This window comes from Neolamprologus multifasciatus, chromosome 11 (genome assembly GCF_963576455.1).
Source record: "Neolamprologus multifasciatus chromosome 11, fNeoMul1.2, whole genome shotgun sequence".
Lineage (NCBI taxonomy): Eukaryota > Metazoa > Chordata > Actinopteri > Cichliformes > Cichlidae > Neolamprologus > Neolamprologus multifasciatus.
The window spans coordinates 33,467,811-33,490,744 of record NC_140449.1 but is presented as its reverse complement, the minus strand read 5'-3'; the positions used below and the strand labels follow the sequence as shown (position 1 = coordinate 33,490,744).

The window sequence follows — 22,934 nt, the reverse complement described above, 5'->3', positions numbered from 1 at the left end:
TGGAGGGAGGGGGGATTAAGAGGGAAGAGTAATGGAAGGGGAACGTCATGGGAAGAGATAATGAGACGGAGAGAGACAAAGGGCAAGATAATGAGTTATTATTCATCAGTAAACTCATTGATATTACTTCCAGCCTCCACTTGCACTTCCATTAAACTTCCACTGCCCAGTAAATTAGCTCATCTGACTGCTTCACTGGACTCAAGTATTTTTGCATTAAGCATGAAACAGCAAGTTAATGCAACATAATCATCCAAACCATACACTTCAGAGCAGAGAGGGTCGTGACGTACATCTTATTCACAATGTATTTTGTGAAATATGCAAAATATCATCTTTCACTATGTGTATAATAAAAAAGAAACACTGATCTATCCCTAAATTGTATAAATGGATTTTTCTTTTAAAAAAGCAAAGTAAAGGAACCAGAGAGACTGATCAATACTAGTTTGAGTAACAGTAAGTGACTGAGAAGAGACAGGAGATTTAAACAGGGAGGTGGTTTCAAGGGGTTCTCAAATTTAATCAAGACCATGTGTATTATAGTATAATACACACATATTATAGTACAGGGTGGGCCATTTATATGGCTACACCGTAATAACATGGGAATGGTTGGTGATATTAAAGTCCTGTTTGTGGCACATTAGTATATGTGAGGGGGCAAACTCCTCAAGAAGGGTGGTGACCATGGTGGCCATTTAGAAGTCGGCCATCTTGGATACAACTTTTGTTTTTTCAATAGGAAGAGGGCCATGTGACACATCAAACTTATTGGTAATGTCACAAGAAAAACAATGGTATACTTGGTTTCAACGTAACTTTATTCTTTCATGAGTTATTTACAAGTTTCTCTTTGTTCACAGCCAGAATCGGCAATGTGTCACATGGCCCTCTTCCTATTGAAAAAACAAAAGTTGTATCCAAGATGGCCGACTTCTAAATGGCCACCATGGTCACCACCCATCTTGAGGAGTTTGCCCCCTCACATATACTAATGTGCCACAAACAGGACTTTAATATCACCAACCATTCCCATTTTATTACGGTGTATCCATATAAATGGCTCACCCTGTATAATCAGGTTGTAACTGAGAGCTGGGTTTTACACAAAAGACACTTAAGCATTTTTTTCCCTTGTTTCCTTGTTGCAATATTTCAGATGTGTATTTCAGAAAGTGTGAGCAGGCAAAAGATGAATCTCTAAAACTGGAGCATGGAGCAAAATGCAGGTGGCAATTAGCTGATGTTAGCACAAACCTAGGAAATGGGCCATGCTGAGCTTATATTCAAGCTCAAATATGGTATAATCTGTAATCAGATGAAATAAATTAACTTTAGAGGTGTTGGTAAATGATATATAATGATATAATTAACCTGAATAGTTTTAGTGACATACATGGATATATACTCATCTGAAACACTGGCTAAGTTGAATGAGCTAGCATGCATTAAAGACCTGGGCCTAATAATGAGGTCACCAAAAAGGTGAGGATTTCTAGTGCACAACAAATGACAATCTTCCAAAACATGAAAGTGCTGATAAAAAAAAATCTTAGACAAAGGCTGGAACCAGAGAACAGGAACAAACTGCTGCAGCCTTAAAATAAGTATACATGTTGTGCTGCTTTCCTATAAATGACACCTCTGTTTGAATCTGAAGAAACCTTTTCATCACTCGCTGCCCCTAAATATTTTATTCTTTTACAGCTTCAGTACAATCCCTTTAGTGGCTGGTTGCTGGTGTTTCTACCCAAATGAAATTCTCCATACAGCCAGACAGTATAAACTGAAACCCGTGGATAAAACTGCTTTATTCTCTTCTGCATCAGGAAGTCGCCACCAGTGAGGAGATGCCGTTAACGGAAACAAGCAGCACCTTTGTCAACCCGACTTGTGATTTAAGGTGCCAACATGACTCATATCCCACACTCTGTCTGTCAGACCTTTTCTCTCTCTCTCTCTGCAAAACTGATGATGCTCCCACACCACACATACACCAGTTGTTCTCCTGCAATCAGCACCTTATTGACATCCTGTCAACAGTGTTCGCACTCTGAGGGTGTTCAGTGAGACAAGTTATTGGTGAGATCGCTCTGAATATTTAAGGAGCAACTTTCCACCATACTGTGTCTGATTGTGACATCTATATTTAAATTCTCATTATCACTTTTTCGTATGTGAAAAGGTAGTAATCCTGCATTTGTATACTATTTTTTTGCAAGAATTAACCCCAAAGCTCTCAAAATATTCAATTGGATTGGAGAATAAGCACAATGTATTTTTTCTAGTGCATTAGAGTCAAATTTCTCAGTCAATTTTATTGATTAAGGATTAATTTAAGTGGCAAAGCCAGTTGATAAAACAGTCAAAGTGCTAAAAAGTAAAAGAACATCAAACCAGATCCAAAATCATTTTAAATCACCCTTTTGTGAAATACTACCCCCTGGTGGTGAAAGATTTAGTTAATTTTGCGGAGTATTTTTAAGGCTCATTACTCTAAGGCTACGTTCACACTGCAGGCGAAAGCGCATCAAATCCGATTTTTTTGACCCTATGCGACCCATATCCGATCATGGTGTGACAGTGTGAACGGCACAAATCCAATCTGGGTCACTTTCGTATGTGGTACTGAATCCGATACATATCCGATGTTTTAGAAAGCGACCGCTGTTTGATGGTCAAGTCGCATTAAATCTGTCTTTTACGTCACCGACACAAGACAGACGCCAATTATCAGCGCCCGAGAAGACATCGCGAACGCTTCCTGGCCATCCGGTGAAATTGTTGGGAAGACAACGTTGGAGAAACGTGAACATTTTATTTGTACTGTATAATCTGCAGATTCTGACAGAAATCTGCAACTATCCTTTGAAGCAGCGCTCCTCTAAAACAGCAATAAGGATCATTATTAGGTTATTTACATTATTATGTAAATAACAAAATAACTTAAAGCAAAAATTGGGAAATGTGAAGTTCGAAGTCTTTATATTAAGGCCATCTGTCAAACAATACTGTTTGCTCTGGGTCTAAACAGAGCGCGTTGTGTGTGACGTCTTCTTTTGCGCATGCGGCCGCTTTGAGCGTTCACACTAGAGCGCGTTTGCTGTCGCGTTTTATTTGTAGTGTGAACGAGCAGACAAAAAAATCGGATTTGATCAAAAAATCGGAATTGAGCATTAAAACCTGCAGTGTGAATGTAGCCTTAGAGCACTCAACAGGGTCACAGTTCTGTTCTGACTGTTTTATCTGACATTTCAAAAGATCGAGTAGAAAATGTCTCAATTAACTGTGATGCTGAAATTTTGGAAAAGTGTTAAAATGCATAGAATAATGCGATGCCTAGAGCTCCACAGGTTGCTGATTACTGACTATTGCAAAAACCCGTTACACTGAGTCACGTTTTTTGTGGACCCTTTACGCTTTCCACAGTATCTGCACATTAGTGGTGCAACGGATCACGGTTGATCCGTAATCCGAACCGATCCCACTCCACGGTTCGGTACGCACGTGATCCGAAGATTCGAAAAAGAAGGAAAAAAGTATGTGTATGGTGCGCGTGGTGGGTCTGTCAAGCGATAGTTATGGCTAGTGCTAGCGGTCTGCGGCATTTAAGCAGCCCAGTCCGACCGGGCTAAAGCTATTACAGAAGCTATTGGGATGTTTAGCTACAGACAGGAGGCCGTATTCCGTTGTGCAAAACAAGGGGTTTAAACTATGATGAACGTGCTTGATGATATCCCGTTGCGCGTCCGCTTTAGTGGCAGTCCAAGCATGTATGAGCAGGAAAAGTTTAAAGTTATGGCTGAACTGTCCCAGGCATCCTCTGTTGCTCTAACTACTACAAATGGGTGGACCTCCAGGGCAACGGAAAGCTACGTAACCGTGACCGCTCATTATATCACAGCGGAGTGCGACATAATGAGCGGTATGTATTATTGTAGGGTCTACCTTACAATATAAAGCGCCTTGAGGCAACTGTTGTTGTGATTTGGCGCTTTATAAATAAAATTGAATTGAATTGAGTGGTACATACAAAGCCCTATACTGCCCTATATTGTATCATAATTTGTTTTTAATAATTGCGTGGGATGAGTCTTGAGTTGAATGTTTTAACAAGCAAAAAATACTTCAATAAGTAAATGTTACATTTTTGTCTTTTTTCTTTTTTTGCTGATCCGAAAATTGATCCGATCCGTGACTTAAAACCGTGATCTGATCCGAACCGTGAGATTTTTTATCCGTTGCACCACTACTGCACATGAAATGAGTGTCATTGTTATGGCAGATAAATGATAATGACAATGTTAATCCCTACAAACTCCACTGTGAAAATTCCCAACTTCAGAGGTTGAATATGCATTTATATCCCAGTCCACTTTGACCTTTGTTGCTGAGTTTGCTCTTCATAACAACTGTACTTCTAGATTTTGTTCATGATAGGGGCGTGGTCTCTTCAAATAACAGTGTTAGCTTCACCTTATTGAAATGGAGTTCTCAAACATATTTTTTGATGTTGTTGTGTACTGGGGTAATTATAATGGAATGACCTGATAAATAATACAACCAGGAAGCTAAAGAATGCAAACCACTGGGTGATGTCATAGTGGCTGTGTCCATCTTTTATGTACAGTCTATGACTAGAACCAGCAAAGTAATAAAGGACAGATCCGGTCTCACTGAGATATTTTGTCCCAGAGGAACAGTAGCACCATTCTGTCCAGGTTTGACTTAAACTCTGAGACATCAACCAGACAGGTGACAATTACTTCTACTGAATTGTGAACTTCTCACACCACCGTGGCACAAGAAGCAGAGTGTATGTGTAAGACAGAACAAGGCCGAAGACGTAGTCTTGTCGAATTCCTGCTGTGAAGCAGCATGGCTCAGACACTGATCCTTTAATGTCACCCTGTGAGCTTTATCCTTCAGGTAAGGTGCAAACAGTAAGTTAGTTTCTGACCCAAAAGGCTGACTATTTCAAGGTAGGCTTAGAATTCATGGGGAAAATCTGAAACGGTCATTAACCTGCATCTTACCTAAAGGCAGATGAGGACAAGTACCAGTAATCAAGGCACAAACTATACTCAGTGCCATGGGAATCACATTGTTACATCTAATATTGTTTCTTGCATAACAAAAACAACACAGTCCTGCCAACAGCTAATGGTGTAAGACAGCGGTCTCCAACCTTTTTTGCACCACGGACCGGTTTATGCCGGACAATATTTTCAGGGACCGGCCTTTAAGGTGTCGCAGATAAATACAACAAAATAAAACTAGTACCGGTACTGAAAAAAAGAAAATTTATTCATAACACACGTGAAAAGACCCAGGAAAACCGAGTAAACGATAAAAACAATAACAAAATAACGCTGAAAATCGATAAAAGCCCTGAAAACTATACATTTCACACCTGAGCCTCTACTCTCGCGGCCCAGTACCAAACGACTCACGGACCGGGACCGGTCCGAGGACCCGGGGTTGGGGACCGCTGGTGTAAGACATCCAGAAAAAATCCAGAATTAGGCAGGGAAAAAATAATTCTACACAGGTTTTAAACGCATCTGGTAATACGATCTATTATTAAACAGTCTGACAGAGGTGCAAAGTGCCGGGATGATGAAGCTGGTTGAAAAGCCAGGTTAACACAGAGGATGGATGTCCTGAACTAGAATAATGTGACGGTGGGCGTCCTTTTCTTTTAAATGAAAAGACCTTTGAATGAAATTATTGAAGTGTGTATTTGTTTCTGGCTGCACATGTTTCATTCCTGCTGTCTGTCCTTTGGTTGTATATTTCAGTGTATAGAAACATTATTAATGGTCACCCAATCATATCAATCATTTATGCTTTATTTCCTTTTCACTCACTGCTAACATCCTATAGAATTAGGTTGAGTCTTCAGGAGATTAAGTACAACAGCAGAAAGTCCGCTGAAGATAAGGAATCATAAAGCTGTGTGTTCCAAAGCAGCTGTGAGCTACTTCTCCTGGAAATATCCTTCATAGCAGCAGCAACAACTAGCAAGTGATGGTGATGATGAATGTCGCCGCATTGCAGCAGCATCAAAGTAGACAAACAGACAGCCACAGAGAGTCGGACGGATCAAATGGTAAATATTTCTTTCTAAACCACCAAATCCAGCTGGGAGCTGGAAGCCTGATTGCAGTCGTGACCAGTAACCACGTCATTATCATTTCCCCCGTCATCACATTTGCTTGTCTATGTGGCTAGAATGCATTAGCAGCTGCTTCTGGCTTGAGGATGAATTATGTCCCAATTTATCGCTCTTCTATGTCTGAGGGGTGAAATAATTAATTAAGAGGCTAACAAAGCTCGCCTTAAAGCTAAACCACAATGTCGTCAATATTTAGTTTGACTAATAAAATAACATCATCTTAGGGAAGAGTTTGATTTAAGCCCAAGTTGTTGCTTTTATGTACTTTTAAATGGACAAATATGACAGAAACCAAATAAAATATTAAAGGTAAAATACATTCTGGCAGTAAAAACAATATTTTTCACCAAATTCCTAAAGATGCACATAACAGTCGAAAGACCAATCAATACTACTATTGATATTATATTTCTTTTTTTTACAGCCTGTGGACTTTTACACTCATGGAGCTGGTTTTGGCCACAGCAGCTCTTTACAGGGAAAAGCTGCAAACCAATCAGCAGAAAACAGAAATGTTTCCAAAAAGCTAATGAAAAAAGTTTATTATTTAATGGCCAAAGAGACAACACTGTGCTTTTGTTTTAAACAGTTAAATAAGGAAGCATCATAGTGCAAAAAAACCCAAAACATAACCACTGCAATGAACTAGTTCTTAGCAGTAGTGGTGCCTGATGGGATGCTGTGATTGATGCTTGTGCAGGTTGTTCTCACCCTTATTGGATTAAATGGGGTCACCACCAACAGGGACTACAGCAGAACATGAACAATATGATGTCAACTGTATGGAAATGGGGTAGAAATGGCAAAAAGGCAGCATATGGATTTTATAGTGAACAAATGATGTTTTAAGGGCAAAACTGACCTGCAAAGAAGTTCATTCACAGAGAATTCTATGAGGAAAAGACCTTACCTGATTAGGTTAAGAGCCTGAAGCACTAGTTCAATGTAGCATGCCGTTTCTTTTGTAAACTATAGTATGATTCAGCGGAAAGAAACCAGAAAATAAAGCTATATATGATTTAATTCCTCTGCTTCATCATGCCTGGGTTCACAACACCAAGCTGGAGAAGATGCTACATTCACTCTGCACAGTCTACAGAAAAGCCATGACAGCCTACAGTGTGGAGGTGAAGCATCCTATCCAGAGATGTAATCCGATTACTTTTTCAAGTAACGAGTAAAGTAAGGGATTACTATTGCAAAAAACGGTAATTAGATTATCGTAACTTTCCCGTAGGAACGCTGCGTTACTGCGTTACTAAAACCGTGATTTTTTGCGAGAATGTCTCATGACAGTGACATAAGCAAGTGCGACATTCGTGACAACAGCTGTGTGCAGATCAACAACGGACAATATAAGAGTGCGGGAGAGAGTATGAGCGTGCAGCGTTTAAAGCGTGGAAGTACTGACCTTACTTTGAGTTTGATTCCATAAAAAGTGACAAAACCATTAGTGTCCGTTGTGCGTGGGAAGAAAACTTCTTTTTACAGCGAAAAAAACCCTAAACAAGCAAAGAGTGCGCAACGACGTAATGGGAAACTCACAGAGAAACTCGCGGATTCTTCCACTGACCGCTGCACAGCTGCACCAGGGTAAACCTCCGCCTACCCCACTCCTGCTTTACAGGTGAAAATAGAGCAAAAGGACCGCTAGTCTTTGACTTTATTTATTTTCTGCTGTGTTTTACTTGCATCTATTTGAAAGACTGAGTGTAAACACACAAAATATTTTATGTGCTGGAATGTGCAGAAAATAGGTTTAAATATTAAACTAATTTCTTCCAGTCAGAGAATGTTGCATATAATTTAATTTTTGCTTGATGCATAAAGTTAAAAGATTAAAACTAATAAAACAAGTTTAAAAAGAGACTTTTCCATTTGATTACATTTTGTATGATGATTATGTAGAAAAAGTAGAATTGGGCTGAAAGATCTATCACTTTATCACCTATTCAGGTTGTAAATCGTGTTTTTAAAAAGTAACTAAGTAACTAAGTAATGAATTACTTTTGAAAATATGTAATCAGTAAAGTAACTGGATTACTTTTTTGGGGAAGTAATCAGTAATTAGCTACTGATTACTTTTTTCAAGTAACTTGACCAACACTGATCTTATCAAAAACAGTTCTGCTGCCAACAGCTTTTGTATTTGAAATCCTTCAGCAGTAATGAGATCCCGACTATTTCTTTGTGATTTTTTTTTTATTTGACAGTTTTCCCAACAAACTCTTGAATCTAGAATTGCGTTTAATTAAATAATGTTCCTATTGGTGACGTTTTCGTGTTTTTCAAACCACTAGTAACACACTTCATTGAATTCCAGTGAATCTGACGCTGCAGTGAGCTGCAGATGCTCAGTAACATCCAAACAACCACTGCTTTCTATTCGTCTACATTTTAATCATTCATGAGACGTGTTTCGCGTTTTGTTTTTCAGAGAAAGCTGAAACAAAATGTGGGGAAGGAGAGAGGTGAGCAGGACGAGGTGCAAAAAGAAGAGAAGCGGAAATCTCCAGACAGCTGAGCACCTTTGCAGGGGGGAGGGGAGGAGGGGGGGAGGACGATGGCCAGTCAGCGCTGTGACAGAACTCCCAAGGGCTCCAGGGTAGTGTATACGCATGTGTGTGTGTGTGGAAATGGACAAAAGTGTGCGAGACTGTGTGTCTACGTGCATGAAGAGGGGGCAGGGCAGGAGGCTTCTATTAATAGCAGGTTTTCCCCAACTAGCAGAGGACACTGGGCTTGTTTAAGGATCCAGTGAGGGAGACATGTTAGCAGCTCTTGTAGAGCAGAACTGATCATTTATAGATGACTTACACTGCAGTGTTCTTCTCTCATGAACTTACAAGTCTCAGAAACAGGGTACAGGAAAAGCCTAATTGTATTCCTACAGGTACAATCTACACAAATGTACCCCTCAGGGTTCATTATTAGGGTTCGAGGTAATTATGGGTTCCTTTAAAGTCACAATATGTTCACAGGAAGCAAAAGGTACATGTACATGTCTTCTAGATATTAAGGTCCAATATCAGGAGACAGTCAGTGTTCAACTGTACAGAAGCTGAGCAAACGATTATTTTTTCACTTAGGTTTTAAGGTTTATATAAGTTAAATGAAAAGCATTTAAAATGTCTCAAAAGGAGTTCATTTAAGGTCAGTCTTTCAGTAAAAAGCATATGCATCCTCTATACCCTACTCTATTATATATTATTTTATTTAAATAATTCACTTTTCATCCAGTTGTTTGTGGATTTTATGACTTTTCGATTTGCTTATGAAGCACAGTGAGCTGAGATTTCTTCTGTAAACTTCTAGTTTTCCTTCATATCACCTGCAAAATTAGCATGGCTCTCCTTTGTGGTGCTTCCCCTGCTTTGTTTTTATTGAACAACCAAATAAAAAGTAGTGCAGGAGGAGAATACAGCTGCGGTTTCTTGTGGTGACCGTGAAAGTCAGCCAGCAAATATCCACTGCTACCACTGAAAGCTGAAGTAATAAATGCTATAAGTGCTTTGCAGTGGTCTCACTTTGTGACTGGGTGTTTGGTCCAAACAAACACTGCAGCAGCTGATTAAAATGCCTTCAAAAAGAGGGGAAATAGCTCCTGAATAAGCTGTTTGCTCGGTTACCTGCAGCTCTGTTTGGCAGCACTCATCAAATCCCCCGCACTGTTTACGCTGCTTCCAATTTTGTAAACAAAGTCAGGTGTTTTTTTACGGTACTCTGAATCATTTGTTATAAGGCTTATTTGTGTGTTGCGTGTAGTAAAGATAATTTACGACTGCTGTTTCTGTACTGACTGGAAATATTACTTTTAGGGGTTTATAAAAATACAAATGAAATTTAAGAAAAAGCTCATTTTGATAACAAAGCTCAGTGTTTTTCAAATGAATATGTAACCCAGAAGCTTCTATATTAATTTTCTAGTATTGGAGAAGTACTGATATGCAAACTTACCGTAATTGTCGGGCTACTTTTTGCACAAGCTTTGAACCCTGCGGCTTTTAGTCAGGTGCGGCTTTTCTAAGGATTGTCCATGATTTCTGTCATATCGTAAGACGATTTGTTTTGTTTGTTCCGCTGTTGTACGGCACTACGTTGCCTGGCGGAAGGGCATGTGATCAGACACACAGTATCGGGGTTCAAGAGTGGTAAGTTGGTCACATGTCCATCCGCCAGGCAACATAGTGCCGTACAAGTAGCGCGAAAAACAAACTTCAAAGTAGCGCTACGCGTTCAGCGGGAGGCGTGGATGACGAGCGGTGATAAACTCGCGAAAAGCAAGTTATGCTCAACTCCACCGGTGGATTCTGACAGCGTGGAAAAGTGTGATTTCAGTTGCTGATTCCATGTCCATGAAAAGGCCGAGGATACATTATATTACACAAAGGTTCCTTTTAGCCTGAGGAGAACTGTGCAGTCGCTGTCTCAAAATGCAGCCATGCAACTGCAATAATTAGAGGAGACGGTGAACATATTGTAGCAAAGGTTACAGATAAAAACAACCTTCTCGTGACTATATTTAACAGAACTGTGGCTGGAAATACACTGAATGCTGAGCAGTGAGAAAAGTTGCGCTGATCCTGCATATATCCTGCATGGAACAAACTCCGTCTCTCCTATATGACAAAAAAGCTACAGTCCACTGCAGCTTCACAACAAGGGCAAATCAATGACAACCACTTCACTGTTTCACTGCTGTGTCGATGTGTTTCGTCGAGCAGAAACGCTGCACCAGGGTTTTATTTAGACCCCTCGATCTGTCATCATTCCCTGTGTTTGATCCTTATTTAATTCTAGTCTTTGTGTTGCTGAAATGTCAAACGACGGATCCGTGATCATGTCGACATTGTTGCAGTCGCCCTTTACATGCACATACTAATGCACACGCAAAACAGATGATCCAGAACACTGCGTGGGGTGAAAGCAGCTAGCAGGATAGGCTGAGATGGAGCCTGAGGATGGGGGTCGGAAGAGGAGACTGCATGCAGAGAGGTACGAGCACAAGAGGCTCTCTCGCATGAGTCAGGAATGTTGCGTAACAGGAAGAGGGGAGGGAATGGAGGCCAGTCGTGTCTCCCTGCCCCTCCCCCAGCATGACACAAACCCAGAGGGAGAAAGAAGGGGAAAGGAGGTATAGATGGCAGCCAGACCAGGCAGCAATTTAAGTCGCAAGTTTTCTAATTTTGCTCCACTTCCTTTTAGAATGATCCATCATATGCACTAGCTAATGTGTTTGTCTGACAGCTGGAGGGATCATTTTTAATATTTTGAAAAATTATATGCAAGTAGTTATTTCATTGGCTTTCTTTAATAATTTGCCCTTTCTCCTCTTTCCTTTTGGTCGTCATCACTGAGTTGGACCTCTTTGTCTTATCGGTGATAAGAACTTGCTGTTGTTAACTGACAGAACCAATGGGTGATGTCACTGTGACCATTTCCATCTTTTATATACAGGCTACACTCATGAATACCATTGGCTGAGCTGTCGTAAGCATACATCTGATGAACTTTTCTGGTAAGGTCTTCCCAGGTGAACAAAAGTGATCTTTTGGACCTCTGTATCTGGACAATTGAGCATGTATTTTCATGTATTACACATATACAGTAACTCGTGCTCTGGGTGTTACCATACTGAGTGATAATCTTGCATAAATGTGGCACTAATCATTTAAAATAAACTGCAGCAGACTCTGTACAGACCAGCTTTAGGGGTATGTTCATAATTTTGTTTGTGCATTGACTTTTCTGACATGGATTCCTGGATCAGAAAGCAAAAATGTAAAATGATGAATTTGCTTAATTTGGCAGAAGATCGACTCAATAACAAGGTTTCACACAGCTCTCCACGAGCGATATAGAATTCATGTTGAATAATTTAATATTCAAGTTTTCTAGATTTGAAAAAGACATTTTGTTAAAGCCAAAACTACAAAAAAATATTGAAATGAAGCCTAACTGTGATTCTGAACCATATACTGCAAAATCACTGAGCAATCAGAGACATTACGGGGAACCCTTCCTCTTGTCCTTGAAGCTGGCAGATTTAAAAACATTCAGGAGGATAACGGACTGTGTGAGTTATGTAAATTAGAAGACGATGCAAGAATATCCAAATCTTTAAAATTCAATGTTTTGGTGCACTGAGGACGAGAGAATGAAATGTTCTTTTGGGGATACGGGTAAATTAGCCCTTCTCAGGTGGCATCATGCTTTTTGTCTTATTTTCACTTCATGGCCCTGATTTTTCTTTTTATTTAATTGTGTCTCATAAGCCTGTTTGGGCTGCTTCCATTGATTTATGCATAGCCCAGTTAATCAACAGTGTTGGTCAAGTTACTTGAAAAAGTAATCAGTAACTAATTACTGATTACTTCCCCCAAAAAGTAATCCCGTTACTTTACTGATTACATATTTTCAAAAGTAATTAATTACTTAGTTACTTAGTTACTTAGTTACTTTTTAAAAACACGATTTACAACCTGAATAGGTGATAAAGTGATAGATCTTTCAGCCCAATTCTACTTTTTCTACATAATCCATCATACAAAATGTAATCAAATGGAAAAGTCTCTTTTTAAAACTTGTTTTATTAGTTTTAATGTTTTAACTTTATGCATCAAGCAAACATTTTATTATATGCAACATTCTCTGACTTGAAGAAATTTGTTTAATATTTAAACCTATTTTCTGCACATTCCAGCACATAAATATTTTTTTTTGTGTTTACACTCAGTCTTTCAAATAGATGCAAGTAAAACACAGCAGAAAATAAATAAAGTCAAAGACTAGCGGTCCTGTTGCTCTATTTTCACCTGTAAAGCAGGAGTGGGGTAGGCGGAGGTTTACCCTGGTGCAGGTGTGCTGCCGTCAGTGGAAGGATCCGCGAGTTTCTCTGTGAGTTTCCCATTACGTCGTAGCTACTCGGTGCTTGCTTGGAAGTTTAGGGGTTTTTTCGGTGTAAAAAGAAGTTTTCTTCCCACGCACAACGGACACTAATGTTTTTGTCACTTTTTATGGAATCAAACTCAAAGTAAGGTCAGTACTTCCACGCTTTAAACGCTGCACGCTCATACTCTCTCTGCACTCGATATATGATCCATTGTTGATCTGCACACAGCTGTTGTCACGAACGTCGCACTCGCTTACGTCACTGTCATGAGACATTCTCGCAAAAAAATCACGGTTTTAGTAACGCAGTAACGCAGCGTTCCTACGGGAAAGTAACGGTAATCTAATTACCGTTTTTGCAATAGTAATCCCTTACTTTACTCGTTACTTGGAAAAAGTAATCGGATTACAGTAACGCGTTACGCGTTACTGCCCATCTCTGTTAATCAATCATATAATACTGTTGATAAAAACACTTAATCAGAATGTCTATCATCACCAAAAGTGAAAGTTTCATACTGAAACAAACTTTGATCACTTGAACTGTCAATCAGAATTAACAGGTAATGTTTGAACAGAGGACTCTTTTATGAACCCATGATGTTCACTTTAACCACCACAGATAATCAACATCCACATCTGCTGTGACGATGTGCATCGAGCAGCTGTACAGTTGAACAGTCAACACCCCTCTGAGAGGAAATTATGTAATCAGAGCGCATCCAACTCATCAACATTACAGTAAATAAAACCAACAACATGGAGTCCAGGCAGAGCTCTAACAGGGATCTGCATTCAGCTGTTAGTGGATTCAGCAGTGCTTCGATCAAAATCATGCGTCGCTTTCACTGAAGTGTATTTACTTCTCCTTTTTCTTCTTCTTCCTGCCTTTCGGGGCGACCATAGCACATCATCTGCCTGTATCTCACCCTATCCCTGTCACACCACCACTCTACAGGTCCTCCTTCACTACATCTATGAATCGTCCCTGAGGTCTTCCTGTTTTCCTCCTACCTGATCTGCTATCCTTCTTCTGCACATCTTTCTCAATTTAACTCCAAACTGCTCATCCTGAGATTAGAAATGTAATGATTTCTATTCATGTCCATCCTGGTCACTCCCAATGAAAACTCTTTTTTTTGTTCGTTCCACCCTCTTCACACCATACTTCTACTCATTTTCATTCTTCTTCTCTCCAGAACAAACCTACACCTCTCCAGGTTCCTGCATGATCTCATCTGTCAGCCACAGAGCTGATGTAATCCTAACCCCACCTTGAACCCATCTGTTACTGCTACCACACACCTCCTCGCTGTGTTGAGGTCCCCATACACGTCCAGCACCACCCTCAGATACTCACCCTCACTTACTCAGGCCTTTGGTGTCCAGCCAATGACAGATGGCGTGGTAGGATTCGGAGCCTGACCAGATATTCTGGGTTTACAAAGGTAAATATTTAAACTATCTACTCTAAATTTAAAGGTGCAAAGGTTAAAATGTGCATTAAAATATACATTTTACGGGAAGTTCAAGACTGGCGTGCCCTGTCCATGGTACTACATCATTACTTTAGAGCAGGGGTCCCTAATCCCAGTCCACGAGGGCTGGTGTCCTGCAGGTTTTAGATCTCACCCTGGGTCAACACACCTGAATCACATGATTAGTTCATTACCAGGCCTCTGGAGAACTTTTGCTGTGTCCCATTTCAGGGTCTGCACGCTTGAAGTACGTATTTTAAGTGCGGTTACGTCACCGCCACGCGACGACGGCTGTCCCAATTCGAAGTGTACTTCAAATGCATACTCCAAATGCGCCGTCGATTTCCCCAAATATCAAGCGTGGTCCGGTGCACGCTTCGTGGTCCCATATATCCCACAATTCATAGCGGTGGTGGGTGTGGATAATTTTGCCGCAAAATACGGCAGAAGGGAGCGGCCGAACTGTCAAAGGTAAGTACTGAATATGACGTCACTTATTCATGTGCGAATGTTTAATAACGAAGAACATTAAAACATTGCTGTTGGCCACATGTCGGCAAAGTTATGTGACACTAGTGATGTTTGTACTTTCAACCTCTATATATATATATATATATGTATGTATATATATATATATATATATATATACATACACATATATATATATATATATATATATATATATATATATATATATATATATATATATATATATATATATATGTATACATATATATACATATCATAATAATCTGACAATACTATAATATTGGCCATATTATATTTACATTACCACAGTGAGATGACTTTAGTCTCATGAACAACAAGAGCTAATTGTTATTTACTAACTAATCTTAAATGACTGTTCAGTACAGAAATGAAGCCCAACAATCATGTTTTACAGTCCTGTGGTCTCAGCCTCAGATACTCAACTAATCAAAGTGATGTCATGACAAAAATGAATGACCAACAAAACATTTTTTTCTTCTTCATTTATGTCAAACAATCTCGCGTTTCTCGCGGTTAGTATCATGGTTGCTAGGCAACCTGAACAGCGCGACGAAGGCTAGACCGTCCTATTTCACAAGCCTCTCACTTCCTCACTTCTCGTACTTATAGTACGCACAGTACGTAGTACACGTAGTGCGCGTACTTCAAGCGTGCAGACCCTGAATTGGGACACAGCCTTAAAGACAAGCTGAGAAGGTAATTTATCCATTTAAATCAGCTGTGATGGATCAAGGACACATCTGAAACCTGCAGGACTCGTGGACTGAGATTGGGGACCCCTGCTTTAGAGGGTACCAACACAGAAACAAGCGGTTGGACTTCAAGAAGGTACCTCATTTTCTGAGTGTGAACACACACATGCATACACATAAATACACACATTGTATTCAGCTAAAAACAGCTGAAGTGAAGCAGAGAACATTATGTTTGGACTGGCTGAGCGTTCGATTTTAAATTCTGCTGCTGCCGTTCAGGAGCTGCATGGGCAGTTGAATCTTAAATAGCTGTAGTTCCACTGCCAACGAGGCTGTCGAAAACCAATTACCGGGGATAAGCTGCAAAGGTAATGGCTAAGATGATAGAGATAAAATGTGAAGTGGTGGCCTACGCTGCCAAAGGACGCACACAGATAAAAAATAAAGAGAGAGACAATACAGAGTAGACTAGTTGAAAGAAAAGTTGCACATTGGCTCTTATGTAATCCCCCCTCCTGAGTGTTGACAAGCGAGCTCAGAGCAAGCAAGAGAGTGAAATGTGGATATCTTACCCAGCATGCCTTTGTTGGGCTCGGAGAGACACATGTCTATTTGAGCACTGGGCAACACGAAGCCAACAACAAAGATCTCCACGCCATCTGCCATTAGTGCCAGGCCCAAGACAAAGTAGAGCGTCCACTGGAACTTCCCGTGGCCACACTCCTGCAGGATGGTCTCATACTGCTGCGCCAACTCCTCCTGATCTTTTCTCCTCTCGCCCTCATAGGCCGAAAGATCCCTGAACTGCTGTGCCTGCGCGGCTGTCACGCCATCCATGCTGCCAGCCTTCCCCGATTCAGCTCTCGGGATGCCCTGGTACTCGCCCTCATAGATCTCGTCATCCTCATCGTGTCCTTCGGTGGAGTCGCTGTGGCCTTCTTCATCATTGGCGCGGCTGTCGTTGCGATAATATCCGCCGTCATTGCTCGGCACGCCAGCATAATCGTCGTCGTCGTCTTCCTCTTCAAATCGCTTATAAGAGCGTTTGGTGTACTCGTCTGTCATTTTGTCCATGCCGCGCCCCACCTTCTTACCGACCTGCTTCTTAGCAACTTTGGCAATGTCCTTGGCGCCGCGGACGAAGTCTGAGCGGCTGTCTCTGTAGCGACCGTCATCGTCCATCTTGGATATGTGGAGGTGGTGTCGGTCAGTTGCTGCGAGGAATAGGAAGTATCAGGAGCAGCCCAGGCACATGAGTGTGCGATGGGTATTTATGTGAGCTGATAAATTCAGCACTGAGGACAGCTCCCAGCTCCACTGCACTGCTGCTGCAGCTGCACAGAGTCGGCTCAGACACAATAAATCCTGTGGAAAAGCAAAGAAAAGAGTCGAGTTAGCACGAGTCATACAACACCTGTCAGGCAGAGACACGTTTTTAAACAGTCTAGGTTCAAGTAATTAATAGTGAAATGCACAGGACCACAGGCATTCACATCGCATTGACATTTGCAGGACATATTATCTGGCTCAGCACTAATGGTTGGAGAAAAAAAGGACATGACAGCTTTAAGAAGCTGACAACTGAGTCTAGAGCTCAGTGGTCTGTATTAATAGTTATCTCACAGCTCTGTCTACAGCCCAAATCACACTGTGGCATTTACAGCGGTGCACCACAGAGCTACCGAACATATAATGGTCCATGCTGTGACACAGGCCTGTGCAATTAACAAGCAAAGAGCTGCAGCAAAGGTCAGCATATACAGAAAGTACCGCCGTGGTGGGGGTTAAATTCAAGTTTACCCCAAGAACACTTGTGATTATAAGTGTATTTGTATTTGTATAGCGCTTTTCTAGTCCCTAAGGACCCCAAAGCGCTTTACATATCCAGTCATCCACACATTCACACACTGGTGATGGCAGCTACATTGTAGCCACAGCCACCCTGGGGCGCACTGACAGAGGCGAGGCTGCCGGACACTGGCGCCACCGGGCCCTCTGACCACCACCAGTAGGCAACGGGTGAAGTGTCTTGCCCAAGGACACAACGACCGAGACTGTCCAAGCCGGGGCTCGAACCGGCAACCTTCCGATTACAAGGCGAACTCCCAACTCTTGAGCCACAATCGCCCATAATCCATGTACTGTTTTTAAATCCAGACACTGAATACTTGAAACAGTCAGGCAATCCCGTGATATCACAGTCAGAATATAATACTACTTCAAAATGATCCGAAGACTCATTTTTTTTATAGATCAAGGCCTGAGTAACCCAACCTTAAGTTTTTATTAAGGTGTTTGTCACATAGATATAAAACAAGCTCAGAGATTAAGCGGGTGTTATAGACAGGGTGATTAGTTTATGTAAAAAATGTAGTTTGTTGTTGTTCTGGTTTACGTGCTGAAAATGGTTTTTATTTGTGTATGTTCAATGTGTTCGACTTGTACATAGTTAACCATATATGATCAAATAATGTTGAATCCTGGATATGGATTTGTAAGCAATGAAATTTGAAATAAGGGGGTAGGAACAAGAAAAGTGTAAACTTCATCCTACTCCTTTTCGAGCACACGCATTCTGTAGACAAAGATATCTACATGAAAACTTGATGATTTTTAAGTTTTGTTTTTTGTTTTTTTTCTGTTGTTATTTCAATTATATTCGCATGTTCGAAATAAAATTATATCTATCTATCTATTCCCACATAGACGATTCACTTTTCAAGACATCATTAGGTATTTATAAAATATTTAGTTTGTACAGAAAAGAACTTGTCTTTCCTCACTGAGTCATAATTTGCAATCGTGATTCTATCAGCAGGACTGCCTGCTCTTTTTCTCTGTCTCTGTGAAGCTGCTCTGCTTTGTCTTACTGACAGGAGCATGCTGTGCCAAAGGAAAAGGCTGTAAGCTCAACAAATAGACGTAATAAACTGAGCATTTACTGTATGATCAGACATTTGGCATCCTACGAACAGTTCCCGACTGGAAGGATTAATGTGATGATTCACCACATTAAGAAGGAGATAAAAATGTGTCTGAATTTCTATTGTGTTAAATATTGGACACATTCGCCTCTTTGAGTCCTCGGAAATCCTCAAATGGGATCTATTTCACTGTTTCTTATTTTCTATCACACATCCATTCTTGTGCAGCACGGTGGCACGGTGGTTAGCACTGTTGCCGCACAGCAAGAAGGTCCTGAGTTCAATTCCAACATCAGGCCGGGGTCTTTCTGTGTGGAGTTTGCATGTTCCCTCCGGGTACTCCGGCTTCCTCCCACCGTCCAAAGACATGCAGCTTGTGGGGATAGGTTAATTGGAAAATCCAAATTGCCATTAGGTGTGAATGTGCGAATGAATGTGAGTGCGAATGGTTGTCTGTCCCTGTGTGTTGGCCCTGCGACAGACTGGCGACCTGTCCAGGGTGTACCCCGCCTCTCGCCCTATGACAGCTGGGATAGGCTCCAGTGCCCCCCGTGACCCTGAAAAGGAGAAGCGAATGGATGGATGGATGGACATCCATTCTTGTAATGGTGGATACTCACATTAACTATAGCAAATCTTTTGTTTATGAGGGTCAGTCAAGAAGTTTGCTTAAATATTGATGTACTGAGGCCTAGCATAAGACAAACAAGTATTGTTATGAACTATTCGTGTAAATCATGCAAAGCTACTCTAGTATAGGCTAAGAATAATAATATGTATTTAGTGAGCAAATTATTAACCCTGTAAAATATTTAGTGTCCAGTGGATTTAACTAGTCATCTTACTGAAGTGAGGTCATTTCCTGTGGTGTCAGTCTTTGCCGTGGTTACTAATTAAAAGGCTGCACCCAACGACACCCATTAGTGATGGTGTAAAGTTTAACAGGGTTGTAAATCAAATAATTCTGAGACACAAAATCTCTCCATCCCATTGCTTCGTCTTAAGAAATCACAAACAAACATGGAAGCTAATAAAGCCGTGACATCTGCCATGCAGAATTTCTCCAAGATTGTTTACTGTTTGCCTGCAGCGATGACAAATCTTCGACATGTATGTGCTCAGGAGAACAGGCAGAGATGACGTGTCCTTGGAGAGAAAGTCTCTGAGGGTCGACTGCAGCTGTAGCAGGCACTGAAGTAATTTTAGTAGCTTTCCACAGTCTCTTTAAAGAGAACTGCAGCAGCAGCTCAGTGGGAGAGAGAAAGACAACGTTCAGCCTGAGGGATCAAGCAGCTCCCAGCATCACGACTACAAACGCTGGCTGAATGTTCTGCAGCAGGTCAAAAGAACAGCGTTTTCTGCCTGCTTAGTGTGAATATGATCAGTACAAGCACGCCATGATGTAAATATTCAGTAGTGTGAAATATTCAGGTCACAAAGGTAAAAATGATCAACAGTTGAAATTCTTACAATCTTGTTCTACTGAATTGTAATAGTTACTAATTATGAACACTAACCACTAACAGTATTCTCTTCCTCGCTTAGTCTCATGTTATTGTCTTTCACAAAACAATATTTAAAAATATTATTGGTGCAAAATAAAAAGACATTATGTGCGTAATTATTTTACGATCTATTTCATGGCTCTAACACGGAAGTTACTCTTAGTAGTCAAGAAGCTTGCACCAGTAATAACAAAATAAAAAGGTTCAAATGATTCTTTAAAGCCCTGGAAAACCTTCTCTCCTGTTGGGGGAAAATATTTTGTCATACTCTCATATTAACTTCACAGATATCATAAAAAGTGTACTATGTTGCCCGAATGTTCAGGGAGTGATCAGATGTGCAGAGAGAGCTCGGATCAATAAATCAGTGGAACGTGTAATTAGAGAAACATGTCAGCCACTACAGATGGGCAGTATTAAACAACACTGGGTAAGTGCCAAGCTAACCTCATTATCATTGTTCCTGCTCATTATAAAAAACACTGGCCCATTTGTAAAAGTGTTAACAAGTGCACAATGATATTATTATAGCAAGAAAATTACAGATGCAAAACAGGGGGCAGGATGTTAAATACTGGGAAGGTAGGAGGGAGGGAATCCCTGAAAACTTCCTGTGTAGCCTCAGGGGTGATGAACAGACAGACTGCCGAGCCAACGTCACACGACCCAGAGGTCTGCTGGGACAACTGAGTGTCTAAGAACAAGCTCAGTGAGAGCCAGCTGAAAGCAAAACCCAAGGAGACGAGAGAAAACGGCATCAGTGAGATCCTCTTTCACTCTGGCTGTCAGGATTAGAAGAGAACAGCAAAATAAATGCAGAGGTTACAGAATACAAATCTACTTAAATGGCACCTGTATCACCTGCATGTAAATCCACCTTCTCCCTGCTTTTGTCTACGCTCTGCACCTCTCAGAATGAAAGGTGAAAAATGTCAAAAATAAAGTTAAACCAAGATCTCCCCACAAGGACGCAACAGTGAGACAGAGCAGTGCTCTGAGCAACATGCTAACATGAAAAGGCCCTATCCATCCAACAGTGTAGACACATCACACAAGAAAGAACAAATGCTGATATCACGCCAGCGCTAAAGGAAAAGTCTAAGGATCCTTAAAGCTGTCTAAGGAGCTTGGAAAGAAAAGCGTCTGGACTTCTTTAAGTTGCTTGAAGACATTTCACCTCTCATCCGAGAAGCTTCTTTAGTTTTAGGGTCAAATGGTGGAGAGTCCCAGATTTAAGCCCTGTGGGAGTGTCCCCCCGGATGGACCAGGATGTGAGTGGGCATTAAGGCATCTGGGAAGGATCTCAGAACTGGATTATAGATGGCAGACAGTTGGTGTCGTAAGCCACCACCTCTGTTCAAAGATGGTCGCTCACAGTGGATATAGATGCTTCTTTCACCCCTTTTTCAAACTGTCTCTCTTTCTCTGTCCAAAATGTGAACACTGGCATCTTCGAAAGAGTGACCTTTGTCCTTTAGATGCAGGTGGACACCCGTGGAGGTGGCCCTTGCTACACTGTATAGCATACTCTAATTGTTAAGCTTGTGTTTAGGAGTTTTGTCTTTGGGATGAACCAGTGTTTGTCTGAGTGTGTGGCTGGACCTGAAGCACACTGGGATGTCGTGCTTGGAGAAAACTCTCCTGAGATTTTCCGATGCAGAGGGGATGACAGTGTTGTTGCGTTTGTCTTTCTGATCCTCCCTAGTTGGTGTCTGATCTTCTTTTCTGTGCTGATGAAAGCCCAATTAGGATGACTGCATGTTTTACGAGCTTCCTTTACATGTGTGTGTTCCCTCTTTTTCTCTTCAGGCTTAGAGGGAACATTTACATGTATTTAAACGACTTCAGAAAACCTAAACTGAGAAATTACTAAAGAAAAATATATTTAGCTTTGCTGTCTAGGCTCCAAACTGGTCATCCCCAACACAAAACACCAGGAAACAGGTAAATAACAAATAATCCTACTGGAGGCTAAAGGTGGATGCTTGTGTGGTGGAGGCATTGTAACAACAGGAAGCAATGCTGCGTCTGGGCATCATGACATGTGACCAGAGATGGATTGAGTAACGCGTTACTGTAATCCGATTACTTTTTCAAGTAACGAGTAAAGTAAGGGATTACTATTGCAAAAACGGTAATTAGATTACCGTTACTTTCCCGTAGGAACGCTGTGTTACTGTGTTACTAAAACTGTGATTTTTTGCGAGAATGTCTCATGACAGTGACGTAAGCGAGTGCGACATTCGTGACAACAGCTGTGTGCAGATCAACAATGGATCATATATCAAGTGCGGGAGAGAGTATGAGCGTGCAGCGTTTAAAGCGTGGAAGTACTGACCTTACTTTGAGTTTGATTCCATAAAAAGTGACAAAAACATTAGTGTCCGTTGTGCGTGGGAAGAAAACTTCTTTTTACAGCGAAAAAAACCCCTAAACTTCCAAACAAGCACCGAGTAGCTACGACGTAATGGGAAACTCACAGAGAAACTCGCGGATTCTTCCACTGACCGCTGCACACCTGCACCAGGGTAACCCTCCGCCTACCCCACTCCTGCTTTACAGGTGAAAATAGAGCAACAGGACCGCTAGTCTTTGACTTTATTTATTTTCTGCTGTGCTTTACTTGCATCTATTTGAAAGACTGAGTGTAAACACAAAATATTTAAATATTAAACTAATTTCTTCCAGTCAGAGAATGTTGCAGATAATTTAATTTTTGCTTGATGCATAAAGTTAAAAGATTAAAACGA

The 22,934-nt window shown here is 41.0% G+C and overlaps 1 protein-coding gene and 1 long non-coding RNA gene across 2 annotated transcripts in view; both read right to left on the bottom strand.

The window, feature by feature from the left end:
• sv2a (synaptic vesicle glycoprotein 2A) overlaps window positions 1-22,934 on the bottom strand; it is a 62,133-nt gene that overhangs the window by 19,625 nt on the left and 19,574 nt on the right. Inside the window, exon 2 of the mRNA XM_085178298.1 lies at window positions 16,328-17,120. Within this exon, the coding sequence (XP_085034424.1) occupies window positions 16,328-16,937 (610 nt within the window). The 5' untranslated portion in view covers window positions 16,938-17,120. The remainder of the gene's footprint in view (window positions 1-16,327; window positions 17,121-22,934) is intronic.
• On the bottom strand, window positions 6-15,533 carry LOC146509070 (uncharacterized). The gene is made up of 3 exons (XR_014876964.1): window positions 15,424-15,533; window positions 1,679-15,122; window positions 6-1,624 (listed from the first exon to the last, which is right to left on the bottom strand). It is a non-coding gene; the product is annotated as an uncharacterized LOC146509070 (long non-coding RNA).